The sequence below is a fragment of the Gymnoscopelus braueri genome, assembly GCF_963280865.1.
Source record: "Gymnoscopelus braueri genome assembly, chromosome: 22".
Classification (NCBI taxonomy): Eukaryota; Metazoa; Chordata; class Actinopteri; order Myctophiformes; family Myctophidae; genus Gymnoscopelus; species Gymnoscopelus braueri.
In genome coordinates, this window is record NC_137624.1 from 32,974,020 (window position 1) to 32,996,360 (window position 22,341).

General features: G+C 42.4%; 3 protein-coding genes across 4 annotated transcripts in view; all 3 read left to right on the top strand.

Moving 5' to 3' along the window:
* Nucleotides 1–675: 675 nt before the first annotated feature.
* Nucleotides 676–15,034, top strand: dck (deoxycytidine kinase). The gene is made up of 7 exons (XM_080419170.1): nucleotides 676–873; nucleotides 1,433–1,548; nucleotides 4,902–5,095; nucleotides 5,890–6,037; nucleotides 11,161–11,276; nucleotides 12,744–12,843; nucleotides 14,140–15,034. The coding sequence occupies exons 1-7, from the start codon at nucleotides 777–779 to the stop codon at nucleotides 14,164–14,166; spliced, it is 798 nt and encodes a 265-aa protein (XP_080275296.1). The 5' UTR covers nucleotides 676–776; the 3' UTR covers nucleotides 14,167–15,034.
* Nucleotides 6,522–9,812, top strand: LOC308078233 (exportin-7-like; the record flags this gene model as incomplete). The annotated part of the gene is made up of 1 exon (XM_080419353.1): nucleotides 6,522–9,812. One exon carries the CDS (start codon nucleotides 6,522–6,524, stop codon nucleotides 9,810–9,812), a length of 3,291 nt encoding a protein of 1,096 aa, XP_080275479.1.
* A 1,174-nt stretch (nucleotides 15,035–16,208) lies between the features above and the next one.
* LOC308077741 (electrogenic sodium bicarbonate cotransporter 1-like) overlaps nucleotides 16,209–22,341 on the top strand; it is a 64,944-nt gene continuing 58,811 nt past the window's right edge. For both annotated transcript variants that reach the window (XM_080418634.1, XM_080418635.1), the window contains exon 1: nucleotides 16,209–16,600. In XM_080418634.1, the coding sequence (XP_080274760.1) occupies nucleotides 16,581–16,600 (20 nt within the window). In that variant the 5' untranslated portion in view covers nucleotides 16,209–16,580. The remainder of the gene's footprint in view (nucleotides 16,601–22,341) is intronic.

A 22,341-nucleotide genomic window follows, 5' to 3' on the forward strand; every position in this document is an offset into this window, starting at 1 on the left:
ACTACACATGGACTGGGGGACTACAGAGGTTGGTTGTCGGGGACATAAGACGTCATCACGTTGACGTTTGGGCGCAAACCCTATTAGGCGCAACTTTCGAGGCGGAGCTAGCCCTGAAACATGATGAATGAACTTCAACCTGGTGTTTGCACTTTCTCCCTTTTCGACCCGTACATCTACATAAACGTTCACATTTCAAATATAAAGTGCTTTACTCGTGGCCACGGATGTTAAAATCATGTACGGGCCTTCAGAAGTACCCATATTTTCCGTATTTTTCAATAAAAAGAAATTAAATCCGATTAGTGGCCATTTTTCCGTATTTTTGCCATATGCTTTCAACTACGTGACCCTATCGGTTGGGAGGTGTATTGCACTATGATACATTATAACTCTACGTTAAAATGGCCACACATTGGATTAAAATGCTTTTTATTGAACAATACGGAAGATACAGGTACTTCTGAGGGCCCGTACATAATTAATAACATCCGTGGCCATGAGGTCAGTACTTCTGAACTCTGAAATCTGAACGTTTATGTGATGTACGAGCCAAAAGGGGAGAAAGTGCAAACACCAGATTGAAGTTCATCCATGACGGTCGTCTTGTGATCCATGGCTAGAGGCGGAGCCATCATGTAGCTGCATGACAGCAGCTGCCGCCAAAGTTCAACATTCGCGCTTTAGGTTGTTGTCAGTTAGTGATGATACACACGTACATTGTTACAACTGTAATTACTGTTTTACTTTAAAAACGAGACGTGATCTTTGATAGAATGTCTCCAACAGCCAAGAGAACGTGTCCCAGTCCCCTGGAAGACAACATGGAGAAGGAGAAACCAATAAAGCGCATTTCCATTGAGGGAAATATTGGTAAGTATCAATAATAATAATAAAGCGCGATGTCTGTGTTGCTTGCAGCAGATATACAAGTGATGCGACATTGGCATTCTTCTATTTGTTGTGTTTAGCTGTGTGTTGCTGTGTTTAATAATGCTGTGTTTGTGTTTATTATGTGTTGAAAGGCTGAAAACAATTCACTGGGACAATAATCTAACAACTTGTCTTCTTTGTATTGCCATGTGGGTTTTTGATCATTCTAACATATTTTCGACGTGATGATTTCTCGTTATTACGTCTAGTTAAGTCTAGTTTTAAAATATAATAACGAAATAATTACATAATGTTGGCATTTCTGCGCCTCCTCCCTCACATTGTCCCAGACCCAGACCCACATAATACACAGGAAGGAAATGATATCAGTCAGATACCCCGATCTAGACTAGCCTTGGATATATAAGGCTACATATTGATCTAATTAAATTCTAAGTAATCGTGGCTACATATTGATCAAATTAAATTCTAAGTAATCGTTTGACAACTTGTCCCATAAAGTGATTGCATCAAGTAACCATAACGTCCTCTTCCTCAGCTGCGGGCAAGTCTACGTTTGTGAGCCTCTTGGAACAGCAGAGCTCTGATTGGGAGGTAGTACCAGAACCCATCGCTAGGTGGTGCAATGTCCAAACGAAGCACAGTGAATTCGAGGTAGGTCACCTGGCCCTGCATCTAACTTCATTCACACTATGAAACTTCACTGATCATCAGTGGTGGAAGTTATTTTTTTAAGTAAAATTGCAATACCACAATATAAAAAAAATACTATGTTACAAGTAAAAGGCTTATAAAAAAATGCACTTGAGTAAAAGTACAAAAAGTACCAAAAGTAAAAGTATTTACATTTGAAAAGAAATTGTGCAGCTGTTTTGAAAATATATTTTTTGGGGTCCCCAGATGATAAACTTAATGTGCAACATTGTTTTCTCACTCAACAGTAAAACAAAAAACATACAGTATAGTGTATACAGGGTATCTGCACATTTCTAAAGTGACAATTTAATAACTTTTAAGACCTTTTTGGCCAAATTGTCAAATATTACGTAAGAAAGAGGAAAACATTGTGAAAATATCCGAACTGCAGGCTCACAACTCCTCGCACTGCGAGGAGTTGTGAGCTTGTAGTATCTGTGGAACCGAGTCAAACTAAATGTAATGCCTCAACTCCTGCAATTCCAAGTGCTTGTCAGGGTGGGGGGGTCCCCAGTTCAAATATGATTATTTTGGGGGGTCGTGGCCTGAAAAGGTTGAGAACCCTTAGTGTAAAGGACCCATCATGCTGTGTTCACACTGGCATCTACAAAAGATACAAAGCTACACAGTATATCGTTGCTGTCGGGCAGAAACCTCTTATCTCCATATTTTAACGCTTTGTGTTTTTTGTTGTTGTAAATTAACACGCTACTTGATCATACACAAACACAAAAGTAACAGATCCGCAAGCTCTTGAGCTTGAAGATCTGCTGCCTTTGCTATTTTTGAATTTGAATCCTGAAAAGTAACAGTTAATTTGGACATAATTATGTGGTTTCCACCCGACAGAGACCATATTTGTTTGTAGCTTTGTGGCTGAAGTTGAAACCAGCTCAACTTTTTTGTAGATTTGTGTAGGTGTTTGTATAGCAGCTACAAAGATTGGATCTTTGTGTCTTTTTGATTGATTCATGGTTGATTGATTGATTGATTGATTCATGTCGCTGGTTACCATTGAAAAAAAGAATGGTAGCCTGTATCTTTGTACCTGCCAGTGTGAACGCAGCATTAGTCCAGATCAGATGGAACCCCATTTGATATGATTTAGTCTGTGAGACCCCAATCCAAGAAGATTTGTATTGTTATGATTTGGCCCAGAATTACACAATTGTCTGTTGGTAGAAAGGCATTCTGGTCAAAATATTCATTTGTATATGTTCACTAATTGTATTTAAAAAATGGTGGATTGATAGATTGAAGTTTAACTATCACTCTATCAATCCACCCTGGACATTCCCCCACCCCTCCCCACTCAGGGCCCACTGAGGGTCCCCGCTCCCCGGACCCCACATTGAGACCCAGTGGCTTAACCCCATGGGCGGAATTTGATCAGATTATCTTTCTTGTGATAGTTCTTGAAAATGGTTCCAAGAATGGAATTGGTCAGTCAGCAGAAATCCCTTGTGGAATGAACTGACATCTGTCATTTCAATGAAATCCATTTCCCCCGTGCCTTCAAATGTTTCACCCAAATTACTTAAGGAAAAAGCAGTCCCATGCAATACATATTATTCATAAAGCCAGGGAGGGAGAGTGTCTTCAACTGCATATAGAATACAGCTGCCATCTGTCCACATGGACCTCCAAGTCGCCACCACCACCCTGGTTAGGATTACACACCCTAAGCAACAGATGGTCCAGCCTGGACAGATGAACAGATATATCAGCCCTGTGGGGGAAACATCCCTACACTCAGTCATTCAGTCAGCACATGCAGCAGTCATTTATTACTTCATTATGACAAAGACCCTCACAGCACAACAGGAAAGGGCCCTGGATGGCGTCTACACAAGAATGCTACGAATGGCACTAGGTGTCACGTGGGCGGACCACATCAGAAATGTGGCCCTCTATGGGGACCTACGGGTCACAGATATGGTCAGAGAGAGAAGGATGAGGCTGGGCAGGGCACTGTGTCAGGCACTCGGAACTAGTGGCAAGCAAACTGACACTGTGGGAGCCAACCCAGGGCAAAGCCAGGAAAGGCAAGAAGCGCACCACAATGACGTAGATGCACTGTTGCGCGACAGCTTAGCTAACAACACTGTAGAGCTCAAGACCCTGATGTTAGATAGGAGAGTGTGGAGGGCAGAGATTCAGGAGTCCCCCAGTTGGTGTTGGCTAGACCGCACTCTTGCATCGCAATCGCATGACGATGTATAAATCTGGCTTGTGTTACCCGGGGACCCCTGCCTCACTGCGTTTGGGAAAACTCCTTCATATGTCAATATCAAGTCATTAGTGTCTTTCAAATAAAAATATTGAATCTCAGTATTTGAGCCGTTAGGCTGTTCATCAAGGTCGGTTCCACATGGACCCCTTTCGGGTCTGTGACTCTGAGGGCCCTATCTTCCGCCCGGCGCATTGCGGTGCAATGCCCCTTCGAAATGAGCACAGGGCGCATCCTGTATCGTCCCCCCCCCACCCCCTGCCATGACAACACTTACGTTCAAAACAATTGAGGTGGCATTTCAGCAGCAGGCCCTGAGAATTAAAAAAAAAGGTTATCAAATGGGTGGCCTAATGCATATCAAACTTGAAATTAAAAAGGTTGAGAATCACTGTTTTAAAATAATCATATTCAGTTTATCGTGTGATGTGGAGTATCAAACATGCAATATCATTGTGTTTTGTTTAAGAAATAGAACACATACAGTATAGTACAGGTATAGTGTGTTATAGTAAATAACTTCACGATTGTGATTACAGGCAAGTGCACATGTTTCATTTACTCTACAGCATGAACTTTAGTGTTCTATTGTTGGGCGGTGAAACCGCCCCTATAAGTGAGATTTGGAAAAATTTACATTTACCTGCGCTGTGATCTGGGCCCAGGAAATTAGTAGAATTATCCTGCGCTGTGATTGGCCAATCACAGCCTATTCAGGACTGTGATTGGCCAGTGTCACATGACACATGTGCATAGCCCTATATAAGCAACCATAACTTGAAAAAAAACAAAGTTTGGTTTTTTTCAAGTTATGGTTTTGTCCATCATAAAGAGTGTTTCAATAAATGTATTTATCCTTTGTACATGATTGATCGACTCCATTCAGTATTGTGATTAGCTAGCAAGACACCGCCCACTTCACACAGGGTGTGATTGTTTTTATACAAAAGTTTTTATACATTTTTCGTATTGTGGAAAAATACCCCATAGATTTTAAGTTTTCATTAAGAGTGAATTCAGTTTTCTATATGGGTGAAACTTCTGTTTTAATTTTGACCATCTTTGATCTGTCATATCGTAGGAGTTGACCACATCTCAGAAGAGTGGAGGGAATGTCTTGCAGATGATGTACGAGAAACCAGAGAGATGGGCTTACACGTTCCAGAGCTACGCCTGCATGAGTCGGGTTCGAGCCCAGATCAAGTCCAACAACGGAAAACTCAGAGAGGCTCAGAACCCTGTGCAGTTTTTTGAGCGCTCCATCTACAGTGACAGGTACAGCATCACAAGAACAGAACCAAATGAAATCTGAATTCTACAACAAGGGTTCCCAAACTTTTCAGGCCGCAAGTCCGCGACCCCCAAAAATAATCATATTTGAACTGGGGACCCCCCACCCTGACAAGCACTTGGAATTGTAGGCATTATATATAGTTTGACTGGGTTCCACAGATAAATATTGTGAAAATAGCCGAACTACAAGCTCACAACGCCTCGCCCTGCGAGCCGTTGTGAGCTTGAAGATCGGCTATTTTCACAATGTTTGCCTCTTTTTCTTACGCATTTGACAATTTGGCCAATTTGGTATTAAAAAGGTCATTAAATAGTAACTTTAGAAACATACTGTATGTTGGATTTGTTTACCGTTAAGTGAGAAAACAATGTTGCACATTAAGCTAATCATCTGGGAACCCCACAAAATAATTGGGGGACCCCCAGTTTGGGAACCACTGTTCTACACAATGAAATCCTCAGCTACGGCCGGTCGAAGCTGAGTGGGTAGAGAGAGGGCGAGGCCCGTCTGGGAATTGGAAGGTCACCGGTTTGACCCTCGACTCACCCAGTCTCCCCCCCCTCTCCCCATGAGGACTATACAATCCTCCCTTTGCCGTTAATTTAATTCCGAGAGTGTCCAAATGCAAAGGTCAATTTGGTTACTTTTGTTACAAATATTAACACTGAGGATTTTACTGTGTATGGTTTTTTTTTTTTTACTTCAAACCTGATCTGTACATGTGCTAATTGTGCCTCCCACCTTTGTACCCTGCATTATCCACATCCTACTGTAGGTACATCTTTGCAGCCAACCTCTATGAGAGTGAGTGTCTGAATGAGACGGAATGGGCCATCTATCAGGACTGGCACGGCTGGCTCCACAGCCAGTTTGGCAAGCACATCAAGTTGGATGGCATCATTTACCTCCGAGCTGCACCCGAGGTATTATATGTGTACTTGTTATAGTACAGTATGTACTTTACTTGGACAGATGTCAACACAAGGGTTTTGCTTTGGTAATGAAGAGCATAATATGAAGTCAAACGACATTTTACTCAACTCAACTTTATTGTCACATCACAGATTAACAGGTGTAAACAAGAGGCTGACATTCTTTGTCACACAAGCTCTATCGTTACAGTTTCAAAGCAGAAGGTGGAAAGAGATAGAGAAAGTAAGACACTGTTGAGTGGCGGTGAGTGTCCATGATGATCTATGATCTATCATTATGTTCCAGGACTCTGTCTGAGTTTCTGCATGTGTGTATCTGTCTCCCGATACGCCCAAATATGGAGATGGCTGACATCATGGTACTGTTGTCATAAACTGGCCTGCAAATACTCTGACAACAGGCACTGTGCTAGTAAAATGAAATGTAAGGAATTGAATTCATTCTGCGGAGATAGCACAGCAGAGTGAGAGGCCCATGCAATGGAGCAAAATGGAAGAATATGTGCCGGGCCTTGCACAGCTGGAGATCCTATGCAGGCATCTATACGAGTCTACCGACACAGCTGTCCGACACCAGGCAGAGAGAGCTTTGGTAGAGTTCACCAACGACCCCGATTGTCCGAGCAAATGTCAGCTACTGCTAGAGAGAGGCACTTCATCATATTCTCAGCTGCTCGCCGCCACTTGTCTATCTAAACTGGTGTGTAGAACTGTCAATCCTCTGCCCCTTGAGCAGCGCATTGACATCCGGAACTATGTGCTGAATTATCTCGCAGCACGGCCAAAGTTAGCTGGGTTTGTGACCCAAGCCCTCATTCAGCTGTACGCCCGAATCACCAAGCTGGGCTGGCCTGACTGTCGTCAGAAGGACGACTATGTCTTCAGAAATGTCATTGCCGACGTTACACGCTTTTTACAGGACAGCGTGGAACACTGCATCATAGGAGTCACTATTCTCTCCCAGCTGACCAGCGAGATTGATCAGTTTGACACGACACATCATACACTGCTAGAGCATAGGAACATATCAGTGTCATTTAGAGATTCCTCGCTTTTTCACATTTTCACTTTGTCCTGCAATTTACTTAAACAGGCATCGGGGAATGACCTTAATCTGAACCACGAGTCTCAGCATGGCCTGCTGATGCAGTTGCTGAAGCTAAGCCACAGCTGCCTCAGCTATGATTTCATAGGAACTACGTCTACAGATCATGAGCGCTTGGATGATAGTTTCCGCAGCGTACAGATCCCCACGTCCTGGAAATCAGCATTTCTTGATTCCTCCACCCTAGACCTCTTTTTCAGCTTATATCATTCCACCCCTCCGTCCCTCTCCCCATTGGTGTTGTCATGTCTTGTTCAAATAGTTTCATTTCGGAGGTCTCTATTCAGCAGAGAAGAAGGAGCAAAGTTCCTTTCACAGTTAGTGGGGGGAGTTAAGAGGATATTAGAAACCCCCCAGTGTTTGCCAGACCCTGATAACTACCATCAGTTTTGTCGGCTTCTGGCACAGCTGAAGAGCAACTACCCGCTAGGTGAGCTGGTAACGGTAGAGAACTACCCTGAAGTAATACGCCTCATAGCCAACTTTACTGTCAGCGGTCTCCAGCACTGGGAGTTTGCACCCAACAGCGTTCACTACCTGCTAGACCTATGGCAGCGCCTGGTTCGAAACATTCCCTTTGATAAAGATACTCTGCCACACCTGTTGGACACGTACACACCCGAGGTCACCAAGGCCTACATCACATCACGTCTCCAGTCGGTCCAAAAGATCCTGAGAGACGGCCTCGAAGATCCTCTTGACGATGATGCCCTTGTTCAAGAACAGATGGAGCAGTTCTCCGCCATAGGGAGATATCGGTACGAGGGGACCTGGGCTTTGCTAGTCCAACTCTTCGACCAGTCAGCTCAGAAGTATCAAGAGCTACTGCAGTCAAGAACCTCCAGTAGGGCAGACATCACTGTACAAGAGGGTTGGTTGACGTGGTTGGTATATATGATTGGAGCCGTAATCGGAGGACGGATACCATTTACCAGTAGTGATGAAACGGATGCCATGGATGGAGAGCTTGCATGTCGTGTGCTCCAGTTGATGAATCTGACAGACTCGCGGTTGGCACAGTCTGGGAACGAGAGGCTTGAGCTGGCCATGCTCAGCTTCTTTGAGCAGTTGAGAAAGATCTACATTAATAACCAGGTGCATAGTAAATCCAAGCTTTACGTGCGGCTATCAGAGGTTCATGGACTTCATGATCAGAGCACGGTACTTAATGTCTTTATTGGGAAAATCATCACCAATCTGAAATACTGGGGCCATTCTGAACCAGCCACCTCCAAGACACTGCAGCTACTCCATGACCTCTCTCTAGGGCCCGCCAACAGTGTGCGAGAGCTGGCAAAGCTCAGTGCTGTCCATTTTATGTTGAATAACCATGCAAGTGAGCACTTCTCATTCCTCAACAGCCAGTCCAATCTTAGTGCAATGCGCCGTCGAACCACTTTCTACACTGCACTTGGACGCCTGGTCACGATTGATCTAGGTGAGGACGAGGACCGGTTTGAACAGTTCATGCTGCCGCTCACAACTGTGTTTGAATCTGTCGCTCAGATGCTCAGCACCGACACCTTCAACCAACTGGAAGCCAAGAGGGCTTTGGTGGGTTTAGTCCGTGACGTGAGAGGCATTGCCATTGCCTTCACTGTTAAGAGCAGCTTCATGATGCTCTTTGACTGGATCTATCCAGCCTACGTGCCCGTCCTGCAGAGAGCCATAGAGTTCTGGTACCATGACCCAGCATGCACCACGCCTGTCCTCAAACTCATGGCTGAACTCGTTCACAACAGGTGCCAAAGGCTCCAGTTTGCTGTCTCCTCGCCCAACGGGATCCTGCTGTTCAGAGAAACCAGCAAGATGATCACCACCTACGGGAATCGTATCCTGACCTTGGGGGAGGTAGATAAGGACCAGGCGTATAGGCTCAAGCTGAAGGGAGTGAGCGTGTGTTTCGCTATGCTCAAGGCCATCCTCGGCGGCAACTACATCAGCTTTGGAGCGTTCCGTCTCTATGGCGACGACGCTCTGGAGAACGCGTTGCAGACCTTCGTCAAACTGTCGCTTTCCATTCCACACAGCGACTTACAGGAGTATCCCAAGCTTAGCCAGACATTCTATGCTTTGCTGGAAGTGGTGACTCAGGACCACATGTATTTTGTCGCTAGTCTGGAGTCACATGCTGTGATGTACATCATGTCCTCTATATCAGTAGGGCTCACTTTGCTGTTACCCAGCGTAGAAACCATCGACAGACAGACGATGGTGTCTGTAGCAAGCTGCTCCAGTCTGAATCACATCGTAACCTACTTGTTCCACTTGTTCTCACGCTCTGCCAAGAAACGGCCTGCTCCGATGGCGGCAACAGACAGTTGCTTCCTACTCATCATGCAGCAGCAAACAGAAACGCTCCAGCAGATCCTCTCCACGGTTTTGAACTTCGTCATCTTTGAGAACTGCCGGGACATTTGGGTCATGTCCAGGCCGCTATTAGGGCTGATCCTGCTCAATGAGAGGTATTTCGCTGACTTGAGGAACAGAATTGTGAACAGCCAGCCTCCGGAGAAGCAGCAATCGATGCTCTTATGCTTTGAGAAGCTCATGGAGGGAATAGAACGCAACCTGCGGACCAAGAATCGGGACAAGTTTACCCAGAACGTGCAAGTATTTGCGCAGGAAGTCAAGGAAAACATGAGGACGTCGACGGGCTGACACTCCCCAAAGCAGTCTTAACCCAGATTCATACTTTGAGAAAAGCCGACCTACAAGCCCACGACGCATTGCGGATGCGACACGTTGTGAGCTTGCAGGTCGCGACACGTCATGTAACAGCATAAATTAGGAATTACCCTTAGAGTGTCCCCCACCCCCTACCTCCACCGCTTCTCCCCCTCTGCACCCTGGCTTCACCTTCCCACCCTCCTGGCCAAAGGGGGAATAAGAAAGGTACCCTCTCTTATCTTAACCATTCTAATATCTGCTGCATGCTCAGCAGCCAATTGTGGACTTCGATAAATAGATGAATGAACCATATGGCATAATAGAAAAGATTGACAGCATAAAGAGGTTACACATTGATATGTGTTGATCGATGCATGTCAGATACATGTTGATATGTCAGACATACTGTTGATAGAGTGTTTTCATCCAGATGCTCTATGTTGAAGGTCTGTTGACAGACCATATATCATACATTTTCCTCATCACTCATAGACTCTAGACATATCTAGGACCATTATATTTGTTGATATGTACTGTATATATTCATTCATTGTTGATGGACTTTACATGCGTACGTTTAGCGATAGATATATATTCATTTATATATTCACTCTACTTTTTATATTAATTGATATTAACTCACTCATTCATTCAGAGAAGCAGTGCAGATATCTTCTAGGGCCAGCAGCAGCTCAGTATTTTATTCTATCTTTTTATTCTTCTATTTTTAGGATCTGTGTGTGATCTGTGGAGTTAATTTCGCAGAATCCCACAACTTTTTGTTCACAAGTTCTGTAGTTTATTTTTATTTTTATATTCAACTTTTTTTTAAATAATGGAAATCACTGGGGCTGTCTGTGTGTCTGGCCGGAGCTGATCTCACATTTTGTGTGCACACTGACACACATTTTTATTCTATACTTTTTGAAACTTGAATCTATGGGACTCAGATTCTCAAAATGTGGGTTTGGATGATGTCATCGTCTAGCCTCCTTCAGAGCCAGGTTATTTATAAGAGGACGTTAATGGTGGTAGAACTGGTAGAATCAGGCCGAACGCTTGCCCAAATATGGAGTTATATGAATACATACAAATAGATATACTTCATAAACGACTGATATCACAGACTGACCACATGAAGTATGAGATTCACATGAAGCCATGCATTTATTAGACCCTGTCTTGTTATGATATTATTTATATTTATCATGTATTAATCTTTACTCTTACCTGTACCTCTTCTGTGTTTCTCTGCTGTTGCTGCTATGACACCTGGATTTCCCTTCAGGGATAAATATATTTTCTTACATTATGTTCTTCTTTTTGTTGTGTGTTTTAGAAATGTTTGCATAGGTTGCACACCAGAGGCAGAGAAGAAGAACAAGACATACCTCTGGAGTACTTGGAAAAGCTTCACTTTAAGCATGAGAGCTGGCTACAGCACAAGACCATGCGGTAAGAAATGTGCACAATCACTCTAATCTTTGACAGGGTTGAATTACTAATTATATGCATTTGTATGTATGAGGGACGCTCAGGTGGCACAGGGGTACAGTACGTTTCCTGCCCACCACCTCGTAGACTAGGGGTTAGAATCCTCTGCGGTGCATCAAAAAAATGCATGAAAAATAGTTGACGTCACACTTATCGGAGAACAAGTGATTGCCGGTGCCCTCCCTAGGCGTTAGCAGTCACAAGTGACTAGAATGCATGTTGAATCGGGATTGGCTTAAAGACGGGGTGCCGTGATTTTCAGTGATTTCCCCCCCCCTAAAACATAATCATCAGGTATTATGGTTATACTAGGAGGAAGATTTTTTTCAAAAAAGTGTACAGAAATTGTTAAAATTATGTTTTTATGTGGACACGCCTCCAATTCATTAAGTATACCTGGTTCTCACCTTAGCACCTCCTCCACCTTAGCACCACCCACCTGCCCTAGTCCCTCCTCCTCCTCATGCCCACACCTGTTGTTGGGCGGTGAAACCGCCCCTATAAGTGAGGTTTGGATATTTGTACAACAAATCCTGCGCTGTGATTGGCCAAAAATGTACCCCACCTAACCCTGCACCGTGATTGGCCAATCACAGTCTATTCAGGACTGTGATTGGCCAGTGTCACATGACACATGTGCATAGCCCTATATAAGAAACCATAACTTTTAAGTTATGGTTTCTGGTTATGGTTTTTTAAGTTATGGAAACCATAACTTTTAATTTTTAAGTTATGGTTTCTTCCATCATAAAGAGTGTTGGTTGACTCCATTCAGTATTGTGATTAGCTAGCAAGACACCGCCCACTTCACACAGGGTGTGATTTTGTTATGATAATGAGGGGGAGGGTATGTTTTTACTATGTCACTAAAGCGCTGTTTCTCTATTGGCACGTTTGACCCTCAAGGTTTCAGCCTCCAGGTAGAAACTCAAAATAGTCAGAGAAGACATAAAACACCATAAAAACACCACCAGGGGGCTTAATGAAGTTCTATCAACCTCATAGACACATGAAAAACAGAAAAAGTGCAAAACCATGGCACCACCTCTTTAAAAACTAAATTGTTTAAAAAAGTTAAATAACAACGAAAGAAACTTATGTTTGAAACATTATGTTTGTGATACATAAGACCTATCTACCAGTACCAATCTCACTCAGTTTTTGCATCAAGGAGAGAGGCTTCATACTCTTGTTGAAACCGGTCGGACAACTACGAGATTAAAATAGTTTTCCTGACACATACAGTATGTGCTGCGTCTTTGTCTCTTTGATGGGTTCTTAGAAATGAACAGGAAAGGAAACATATTATTTCTTAGGCCTGTTGTGACGTCCTTTAAAAGCTCAATCGCTTAAGGAAATGGTGTTAGCAAAAGGATATTGTTTATAAAATAAGCATTGTTAATGTTTAATTCCACCTCTGACCCACAGCATGGAGTTTCAGTATCTAAACAATCTACCAATCCTGACAATGGATGTGGATGACGACTTTAAAGGGAACACTGCCAAGTGTGCGGACATGATTGAGAAGGTGAGAGAATATTAACATTGCAATTAAAAATATATATAAACTGTATATTATATGAAACACAGTCTGGTACTCAGGCTATTTATGTGTTGTTATTGTCTGTTTTGTATCTCTGTTTTTTTATTATGGACCTATTGTGTTTGAAATAAAGTTTATATATATATGGTTTTCCAAAAAGCCAATTGTGAATGAATATGTTCATGAATAATTATAATTGTGTAGTACATTGACAAAAGTCCTACTGAATTGATCAATACTGATACATTTTCCACTGGACAATGTGCAATTCTATCAGGTGTTTGGTGTTTTTATTTATTTGTGTTTTATATGTGTATGGAAATACACAGTAATGGCCTCAGTGTTAATTTATCCATTTTGTAATGTATTTATAACTTATCCATTTGTAAATGGCGGTCCCCCAGCTAAATGATTAGTTTGGAGCCAAAGGGATCCTTACACTTCTGTAACGCTGAGAGTGTACAAATGGGACCAAATGGACGGGTCCATTTGGTTCCATTTGTACACTCTCAGCGGTAAATTAACACTGAAGATTTTGCAGTGCAGGGCTTGTTGAATTGCCCCTACTAGCCTTTCTTTACCTTAGCCTTGATAACCACACACAGGTTTGACCTCTGGAACTGAGGCCGGAGGTGTTGCTTGTGTAGCAGTTTGGTGTTGATGGTTAAACACAAGAGTTCTCATGGCATCTCAACTCCCATTTGACGAGGCATTAGCAAGAAATGGGACTCGTTAAGCATACAAAGCAAATTGACGCTGTCGGGTGGAAACCATGTATATGTCCAAACCCGTTACTTTTCCAATGTAGTTATTATTTAGTCACAAGCTCGCTAATATTTTTCATTTTTCAATATTTATAAAACCCACACACACACTTAACCACTTTCAACCTAGCTTCCCTATTTCGGGCAGGTCATTGTAGGCGAATGTTTTCCAAACATGTTAAGATTTTTCATAAGTAGTAGATCTGCAAGCTCATAAGGCTTTATTAGTCAGAAACTTAAAGCGTTGTGAGCGTATAACAAAGTGCATACGATGAAGTAGGCTATTAATTTACAAAATAAACCGTTAAAAGTTGAAATATGGAGATACGGTTTCTGCCCGACAGCTTTGAAAACAAATGGATTAGACTAAGCATAAATGAGACTCCCTAACTTGTTTTCCAATCAATGCCGATACAGAAAATGGTGAATGAAACAGGATATTATTGACATGCTTATTGCCTATAAATGTGATTGCTTTTTAATGCTAATAGTTGATCTGCTGTTGTTTATTTTCCAGGTGAAGGAGTTCTTAAGCACGTTGTGAAACCACATGTGATGACAATCAAATATTTGGAGAAGATGCCAGGCAGTGAGGATGATGTGGAATTAATTTACTTTTGTTAGTTTTATCATTTGTTTCACTTTGACTGTTATATTTGTTCTGTGGTGTTTGTTTTTATTTTAAAAACCTGATATAGCCTGATATGATAAAAAACATTATTCAGTTTTTGTTGTTGTTGCAACAACAGCACTACGCGTAAAACGCAACATACATACAGGTAAGAGTAGGGCAGTGGTTCCAAACCTGTGGGCCGGGGCCCACTGTTGGGCCGTGAAGATATTGCAAGTGGGTCCCCCAAATAACTGGCCAAAGACTAACATTTTGTTGATAATATAACGTTAATATAAAAATGTATGTTAAAAAAAGAAGGAGTTTTTACTCTGATACCGATAAATAGTACCTTAAAAGTATACTATTGATCCAAGCTGGAACACAATCGATTGATTGATCGTTAAAATAAACATGCTCTGAAGATGCACACTGCCCACCCGGGCTGCAAACGCTTTCCAGGTTTTGAAGTGGGCCCTGATCCAGGAAAGGTCGAGAACCACTGCACTAGACAATCATGTACACTGGTTCTGATTAAGTTAACATGTATATTAGTTTAAATTATTGGATCAACAGCAGTGCCTTCACCTTTTTGTGGTAGTTTTTCAAATGCTTTCTCTAAAATGTGTGTGTTTTTTTTTTACTCAATGTGTGTAAATGTATACATGCTGGTATAAACAAATAGTTAACCAAGCTGAAATTCATCCACCTTTACATGTTTGGGCATTTTAATATGTGTCACAGCACATGTAACTGTCCTGGAAATAAGATTTGTGAAATAAATTATTTTGAAATAAGTGCACTCCGAGGTTTTATTTAAGGTCTTATTTAAGAAGAGTTTTGATATTCCTGATGTCAATATAACAACAACTTGTGCAAAGAAACCCATTTGGACCTTCTCTTCCAAGTACAAAGACCATGAAAGTCCAGAAGGTGGCGCTAGACTCTGCAAAGGATCACATTCACCTTGTCTATCCTGCAGCTCTCAACACTTTGTTTCTCAGCATTCCTGTTTCAAATCTGCAGGCCTAAATCACATGTTTGCAGAGGTGGTGGACAGTAAACCAAGTACATTTCCCTGAGTACTGTACTTAAGTACATTTGTTGAGTAACTGTACCTTGTTTTTGGGATACTTGTGACTTTCACCCCACTACATTTCAAAGACAAATATTGCACTTTTGACTCCACTTGAAACTGAAAAAGTACTTTAACCATATTTACATTAAAAAGAAAATGTAGGCTACTGCTGAATATTTTTAAAGCACGTACTACAGTGTTTTAGTTCAAGAACTAATTTGACTAAGCAACTTTCACTTCTGGTTAAGTCATATTTGACCAGGAGTATATACTGTATATACACAAGTGCTAGAGTTTGTCCATCACTGGATGTGTGAACACATGTATGCCAAGTCAAACCTCTTGGCAATCAACAGTCACCACCTTTAGCTTATTTTTCTTATCCATGCGTGTGTCTACATAATGGACAGCCATCAGCATATCATTTGCAATACATATTCAGTGAGTTGTCTTAAGATTTATCCTATGGAAATTAAGCTGGAAACGTTTAACATACTGTAGTAGGGAACCATACTTTGGGCAAATATTAGGCAATATTAAGCTATAATATAAGAGCACAGGTGCATTAGTAAGCAGTGATGTTATATAATGTATATTTACATACATCTACATAGGTCCAGACCATCTGCAGAAGTTGTTGCAAATTGCCTTGTTTTAATTTTCTTTTTCCACACAACATTGGTAAATTTGATACATTTGTGTCACTGAGAGTGGCTTTCTGGTGCATGTGTTTCCAAACATGCAGCAGAGATGTGATGTTGATAGATGGTATCATGGGCTGCCTGTCTACTTTTTGACCTTCACCTCCTCCCACTTGTGGCGTCACGGTTGGAGGAGGAGGGAGGGAGAGGAGGAGGGAGGGAGAGGAGGGTGCTTTAAAAATGGAACAAGACACGCTGCCTGCAGCTTGCCTTCAGATACAGAGAGCTCTAGCTCCTTCTCAACACAAACACATCTCAACTCAACTTCTCCCAGCATGAGCAAACCTAGCATGACATGAGTCTTCAGCGTTTAAATGTAAAGAAAATAGAGAATAATAATATCACCTTTACATTCGGACCAAACGAGAGGAGGACACATTAAATTGACTCGTTTGGAATCAGAGGTGCAACTGACTTGACTTGGTTTCAAAAGCGCGTAAATCTCAAACCCCAAATCGTGTGCAGTTTTTTTATTTGTATTTTATTTTACTGGACCGATAAGACAAGACATAGAGAACTGTCTGGACAGCTGGTGATACTTGGAACATCTTTCAACAAAGTTTGACGAGATGAGTTCGGACAAAAGCAAGTGAGTTTCCCCTGTTTGGTTTCCCTTTAGCCATGGATACACGACGGTCGTCTGTCACGACCGTCATGGATGAACTTCAACCTGGTGTTTGCACTTTCTCCCTTTTTAGCCTGTACATCTACATAAACGTTCAGATTCAAATATAAAGTGCTTACCCCATGGCCACGGATGTTACAATTATGTACGGGCCGTCAGAAGTACCCGTATCTTTCGTAGTGTTCAATAAAAAGCGTTTTAATCCGATTGGTTTTCTCATAGTTACAATGTATCAGAGTGCAATACACCTCCCGACCGATAGGGTCGCGAAGTTGAAAGCATGTGGAGAAAATACGAAGAAAATGGCCACCGATCGGATTAAAATGCTTTTTTTATTGAACAATACGGAAGATACGGGTACATTTGACGGCCCGTACACAATGTTAACATCCGTGGCCATGGGGTAACCACTTTATATTTGAAATTTGAACGTTTATGTAGAGGTACGGACCAAAAAGGGAGAAAGTGCAAACACCAGGTTGAAGTTCATCCATGACTTTCATGATATGACATGAGGGCTAGTTTCCTTCTAGATCTCGTGTACACAGGGCTAATCGATTTAACTGAGAGTGTATACAATGTAACCAAATGGACCCGTTAAGGGTCCATTTGGTTACATTTTGGTTACATTCTGGTTACACTCAGTTACAATCTATGTGCAGTTTTGAGGTTCATGCATGTGCTTATGCTCAGTATTGGGTTACATGTGACATCTGGTAACCAGGCATCTTACAGCCTAGATGCATAATAAAGGACACAAGCAGTGTATGGTATATTATTGTCATGCATTTAAGTGACATAAAGCAGTGTATGACATATTATTGTCATTCATTTAAGTGACATAAACGGTTGTTATTATAGATTAGCAGCACGTGCCTCTACAGTATACAGTATGACTGATGGCTGATGGGCTGAGCTGTTGCTAATCTGGTCCCCAGAGCCTGTCACAGTCAGTTTAATTGACTGTGACAGGCTCTGGGTCTAATAGGTCTAATAGATCAATGCTTCTCAACCCCCTTTCACACGAATAAGGACCCTAATTTATTGGCTTGTTAGAGCCACTGACCCCCATTTGATGAGATTGTCTCTCAGACAAATCTTTATTGTTGGATATGGTTTTGTGTCCATAACTCCATGCCACATGAGGCAAACTATGGTCAAAATAATTGTTGTTCTTATTGTATACACTTCTTGTAAATGAAGCTTACATTACAATACTGATGTTTGACAATTCCACACAAGGACCCCATGGTGGTCCCCTGGCCCCAAATTGAGAAGAACCACTTATTCAGAGATCGGCTGCACCAGAGAGCGCTAGGCTGGCACGTGTTAAGATATCGGTCAAGCATTCAGACGGTAGGAGCATGTGGTCAAGGGGTCTCACAGTGACACCACCCCAAAAATCTGTAGAAATTAGTTTACATATTGCGTAATGACCTGAATGCCGAGTGTGATGATGGTTGACTTGCATGACACATCTTAGTTACACAGTAAAAAACAAATCCTCTGTGTTAATTCACGAATGGATAAATGTGAATTTTGTGTAGCCTAATACAGTGGTTCTCAAAGTGTGGTCCGGCAGGGACCCCCAGGTGTCCTTGACAGGGTTCCAGGGGGTCCCCAGCTACATGGTTGCTAGTTAGACTCTCTGAGGGTGGACAAATGGAAGTAAATGGACCCGTGTCCATTTGGTTCCAGTTATGGGGGGTCTGTCCGTGGCCTAATGCATAACTCAACGTGTGTGTGTGTGTGTGTGTGTGTGTGTGTGTGTGTGTGTGTGTGTGTGTGTGTGTGTGTGTGTGTGTGTGTGTGTGTGTGTGTGTGTGTGTGTGTGTGTGTGTGTGTGTGTGTGTGTGTGTGTGTGTGTGTGTGTGTGTGTGTGTGTGTGATAATATTGTCACGCTAATGCATGACAATAATATGTCATACACTGCTTGTCTCTTTGTCCCTTAACAGGAGTTAGTATTATCAAATACATGTGTATGGCTTAATGGTTCTGAGGCATATGCTAGAAATACCCAGAGCCTACGTACAGTATATGGTCTGGTGTCAAAAGGGATCTGAAACTCTTAATGGAGCAAGGAAGTGATTCCTCATTCTTCAGTGTCTTTGTCTTTTGGATTATTATGAAATGTTATTACAGTGTTTGTGATATGCTAGAGTGGCATCCTTTTGTCTCCCGCTTCCTCCTCGTACTGTCTGCACCTTGTGTGGTGGATTCCTGTGGCATGAATGATCTTTTGTGCCACGCAGGACCGCAGAGCAGATAAGAGTTAACTTTTACGTAGTCGCTGTTTCTTCATCATACCTGTTCTGTTCCAGTGTTCTTCTCAAGTCAAGACACCCTTGTCAGTCGATCACTAATGTTCCTGTACTGCACTACTGAGCCTTTTTTAAACTTCCACAATGGGATGCTGAGAACTATGAATGAGCACATCTCTGCTTCTTCACATTAACAATGGTCAGTCTATGTATAGCAGTGACACACACACACACGCATGCACTTTGAGACTAAAGCTGCAATCTGTAAATTTAATGTCCTAGTACCCAGGATTTGAACCCTCCCCGTGTGGGAGACCAAACTTCTACCGCTCTCTTCCAACCAAAACAGAATCGCTGCTTGCTTGGCCAGGGCAGGGGAGAATAATGCACTTATGAGCTTCAGGCAGCACTACTTGTCAACCAGTACTACCCGGCACCAGGGTCTAAATGTCTCAATGGAAGAGTAGGGAGACCACCTTCAAACACTAACATAAGGTTTTATCCATTTACCACTTAAACCCTATATACTGTACTTTGTTGACCCTGGCCTCTACTAGGCTCTACACTATATCTTTGTCAAAAGTAGCAGCTCTACAAGCTCACAATGCATTGCGTTGTCAGCTTGTAGAGCTGACATTTTCACTGAATATTTGCCCCACAGTAGGAGCGATAGGGCAGTGGTTCTCAAAGTGGGGTCTGCTATTTTTAAACATAAAAAAAAAAAAAATCTAGAAAGTATTTAGAATGTATTTTACACATCTTCTCTTCTGGGGCTCCCTGGCACAAAACATTTTCAGATGAGGGTCTGCGGCCAAATGCATATTCATTTGGGGCTCCTTGACATGAAAAAGTTCTAGAAGCACTGCGCTAGGGTTCATGTGGTTATGCTGGCCCCCATTACAGCAGCCCTGTAACTGGTGTTGGTTGGGTGAGTGGTGCTGTGATGAAGCTTTGAGATGATCCTGATCCCTGGTGGCCTGAACCTGTGTTCTCAGCTCTTCATTCATAACACCAGTGTGGGTTTATTGAGTCCCACACAGTCATCCAGGAGGCTCACAGTAGGTTGGAAGAAGTATACTCAGATCTTAGACTTAAGTCAGTGTAGCAATGTACCACAATATAATACAAATACTAGTAAAACGCCTGTATTCATAATTTTTCAAACGTTGTGAGCTTGTAGATCGGCTATGTTTTAATAGTCAAAGTATAAAATGGGGCTTAAGTGATTCATGCATGCTTTGTAATAATAATCTAAATCTACAAAGTAACTAAAGACATCAAATCATTTAGTGGAATAAAAAGTACAATAGTTGCCTATGAGATGTAGTGGAGTATAACAAGTGTATATATATATATAGTATAACAACATGGAAATACTAAAGTGAAGTATAAGTGCCTTTAAAATTGTATTAAAATACAGCACTTGAGTAAATGTACTTAGTTACTTTCCACCACTGGAAGCTCACCACAGATCAGTGCAGCTGGTTGCTGTGACCCTCCCTCACCCAGGGCACATCCAACCAATCAATGTGACCCTTAACCCAGGGCACGCTCAGCCAATCATGTTGAGCGTGCCATAGCAGAGAATGAAAAAAGGACCCAAACTAGTGAAAATAGCAGATCTACAAGCTCCCTTTTTGCCGCGTTGTGAGCTTGTAGATCAGCTATTTTCACTACTAAGATGTTTTTTTGAATTTCATTTATTTTTTTATGGAAATTATTAGATTTTTTTAAATTTCATTTATGAATTCAATCATGAAAAACATTACATGAACAAAAATCCCACACACTGCTCTTGCTCAGCACCATCAGTTTTTATTCAAATTGACCGACGTTTCAGTCCTCTGGACCTTCATCTAGTGGGAGCCCCCCACTGTTCCCATGTGGATCCTCACATCCACACGATTCGCTTTTACCCGTCAGTTTTTTTTATTGCCATATCCTAACAAGTTGACATTATTCAGCAATATATTAATATAGGTTTCAATTGGAAAAAAAAAAATTCTCTGCAAGTCTCCTAGGGTGCGTCGGCGTTGCGTTGCATGATATTTATATATTCCTCCAAAGTGTCACAGCCCTCAGCAGCACGCAGTGAGCAGCATGGTCCCAGAAGGTTGAGACTGTACCTGGCTGGTACAGATTATGCAATATGACTTATCCTTGTTCTTCTTCTGTAAGGACATACTGAAGGCCTGGCCGCTACATGACCTGTTTTCAACTGCACTCAAGTCGGCTACAGCAGTGATTCTCAAACTTTTCCATGTCAAGGACCCCCAAAATGATATGTATTTGGCCGCGGACTCCCATGTCAAAATATTTTGTTCCAGGGACCACCCCAGAAGCAAAGATTTGAGTAACAAATGTTCAAAGATTTGCAAAAATTTTCACGATAAAAAAAAAAGAAGCAGAATCTACAAGCTCATATAGCGCAGCACTTGGTGCAGCGCTATGAGCTTGTATATCTTCTATTTTTTAATCGCCAAAATATAAAAGGTTAAAGTGGTTAAAATTATTGTGATGCTATATTAACACATTTTGCTGGGGACCCCCGGACGCCACTTTGAGAACCAACGAGCTACAGCAGCGATTCTGCCTTCTTCATTTCCAGGACCCCCCATTTAATAAAGGTTTAGTTTATGTAGTTACCTACCTTGTCATGATGATGTAACTAGTCCCAATTGGTGAGATACATTGCTGTTTCACCATTCAATGAGGAGACTATTTTTGGTTCACAGTGGAGTCAGTACTGCTGTATGGGGCTGAGACATAGACCCTCACAGTGGAGTCTGTACTGCTGTATAGGGCAGAGACATGGACCATCACAGTGGAGTCTGTACTGCTGTATGGGGCTGAGACATAGACCCTCACAGTGGAGTCTGTACTGCTGTATAGGGCTGAGACATAGACCCTCACAGTGGAGTCTGTACTGCTGTATAGGGCAGAGACATGGACCCTCACAGTGGAGTCGGTACTGCTGTATGGGGCCGAGACATAGACACTCAACAGCACAGCAGGAAAGGGCCCTGGATGGAGTCTAGTACACAAGAATGCTACGAATGGCACTTGGTGTCACATGGGCGGACCACATCAGAAACATGGACCTCTACGGGCCGGAGACCTACCGCGGGTCACAGACAAGGTCATAGAGAGAAGGATGAGGCTGGCTGGGCACTGTCAGACACCCATAGAACTGGTGGCAGCAAGCAATCTGACACTGTGGGAGCCAACCCAGGGCACAGCCAGGAAAGGAAAGAGGCGCGCCACCTATGTAGTTACACTGCGGTGCGGAGCTAGCAACACATGCTGAGCTCTAGACCCCGATGTTAGACAGGAGGGTGTGGAGGGCAGCGATTTCTCAGGAGTCCCGAGTTGGTGTTGGCTAAACCACACTCTCACATCGCATGTAGGTACAAGTAGTAAGATCTGGTGCAGTGGTTCTTTCA

What these genes read in the sequence shown, in the direction of transcription:
- dck (XM_080419170.1), top strand. Translation starts at nt 777, where the DNA reads ATGTCTCCAACAGCCAAGAGAACGTGTCCCAGTCCCCTGGAAGACAAC. An exon ending in TTCCATTGAGGGAAATATTG is followed by an intron (nt 874 to 1,432) that starts GTAAGTATCAAT and finishes CCTCTTCCTCAG; the next exon opens with CTGCGGGCAAGTCTACGTTT. An exon ending in CTACAGCACAAGACCATGCG is followed by an intron (nt 11,277 to 12,743) that starts GTAAGAAATGTG and finishes TCTGACCCACAG; the next exon opens with CATGGAGTTTCAGTATCTAA.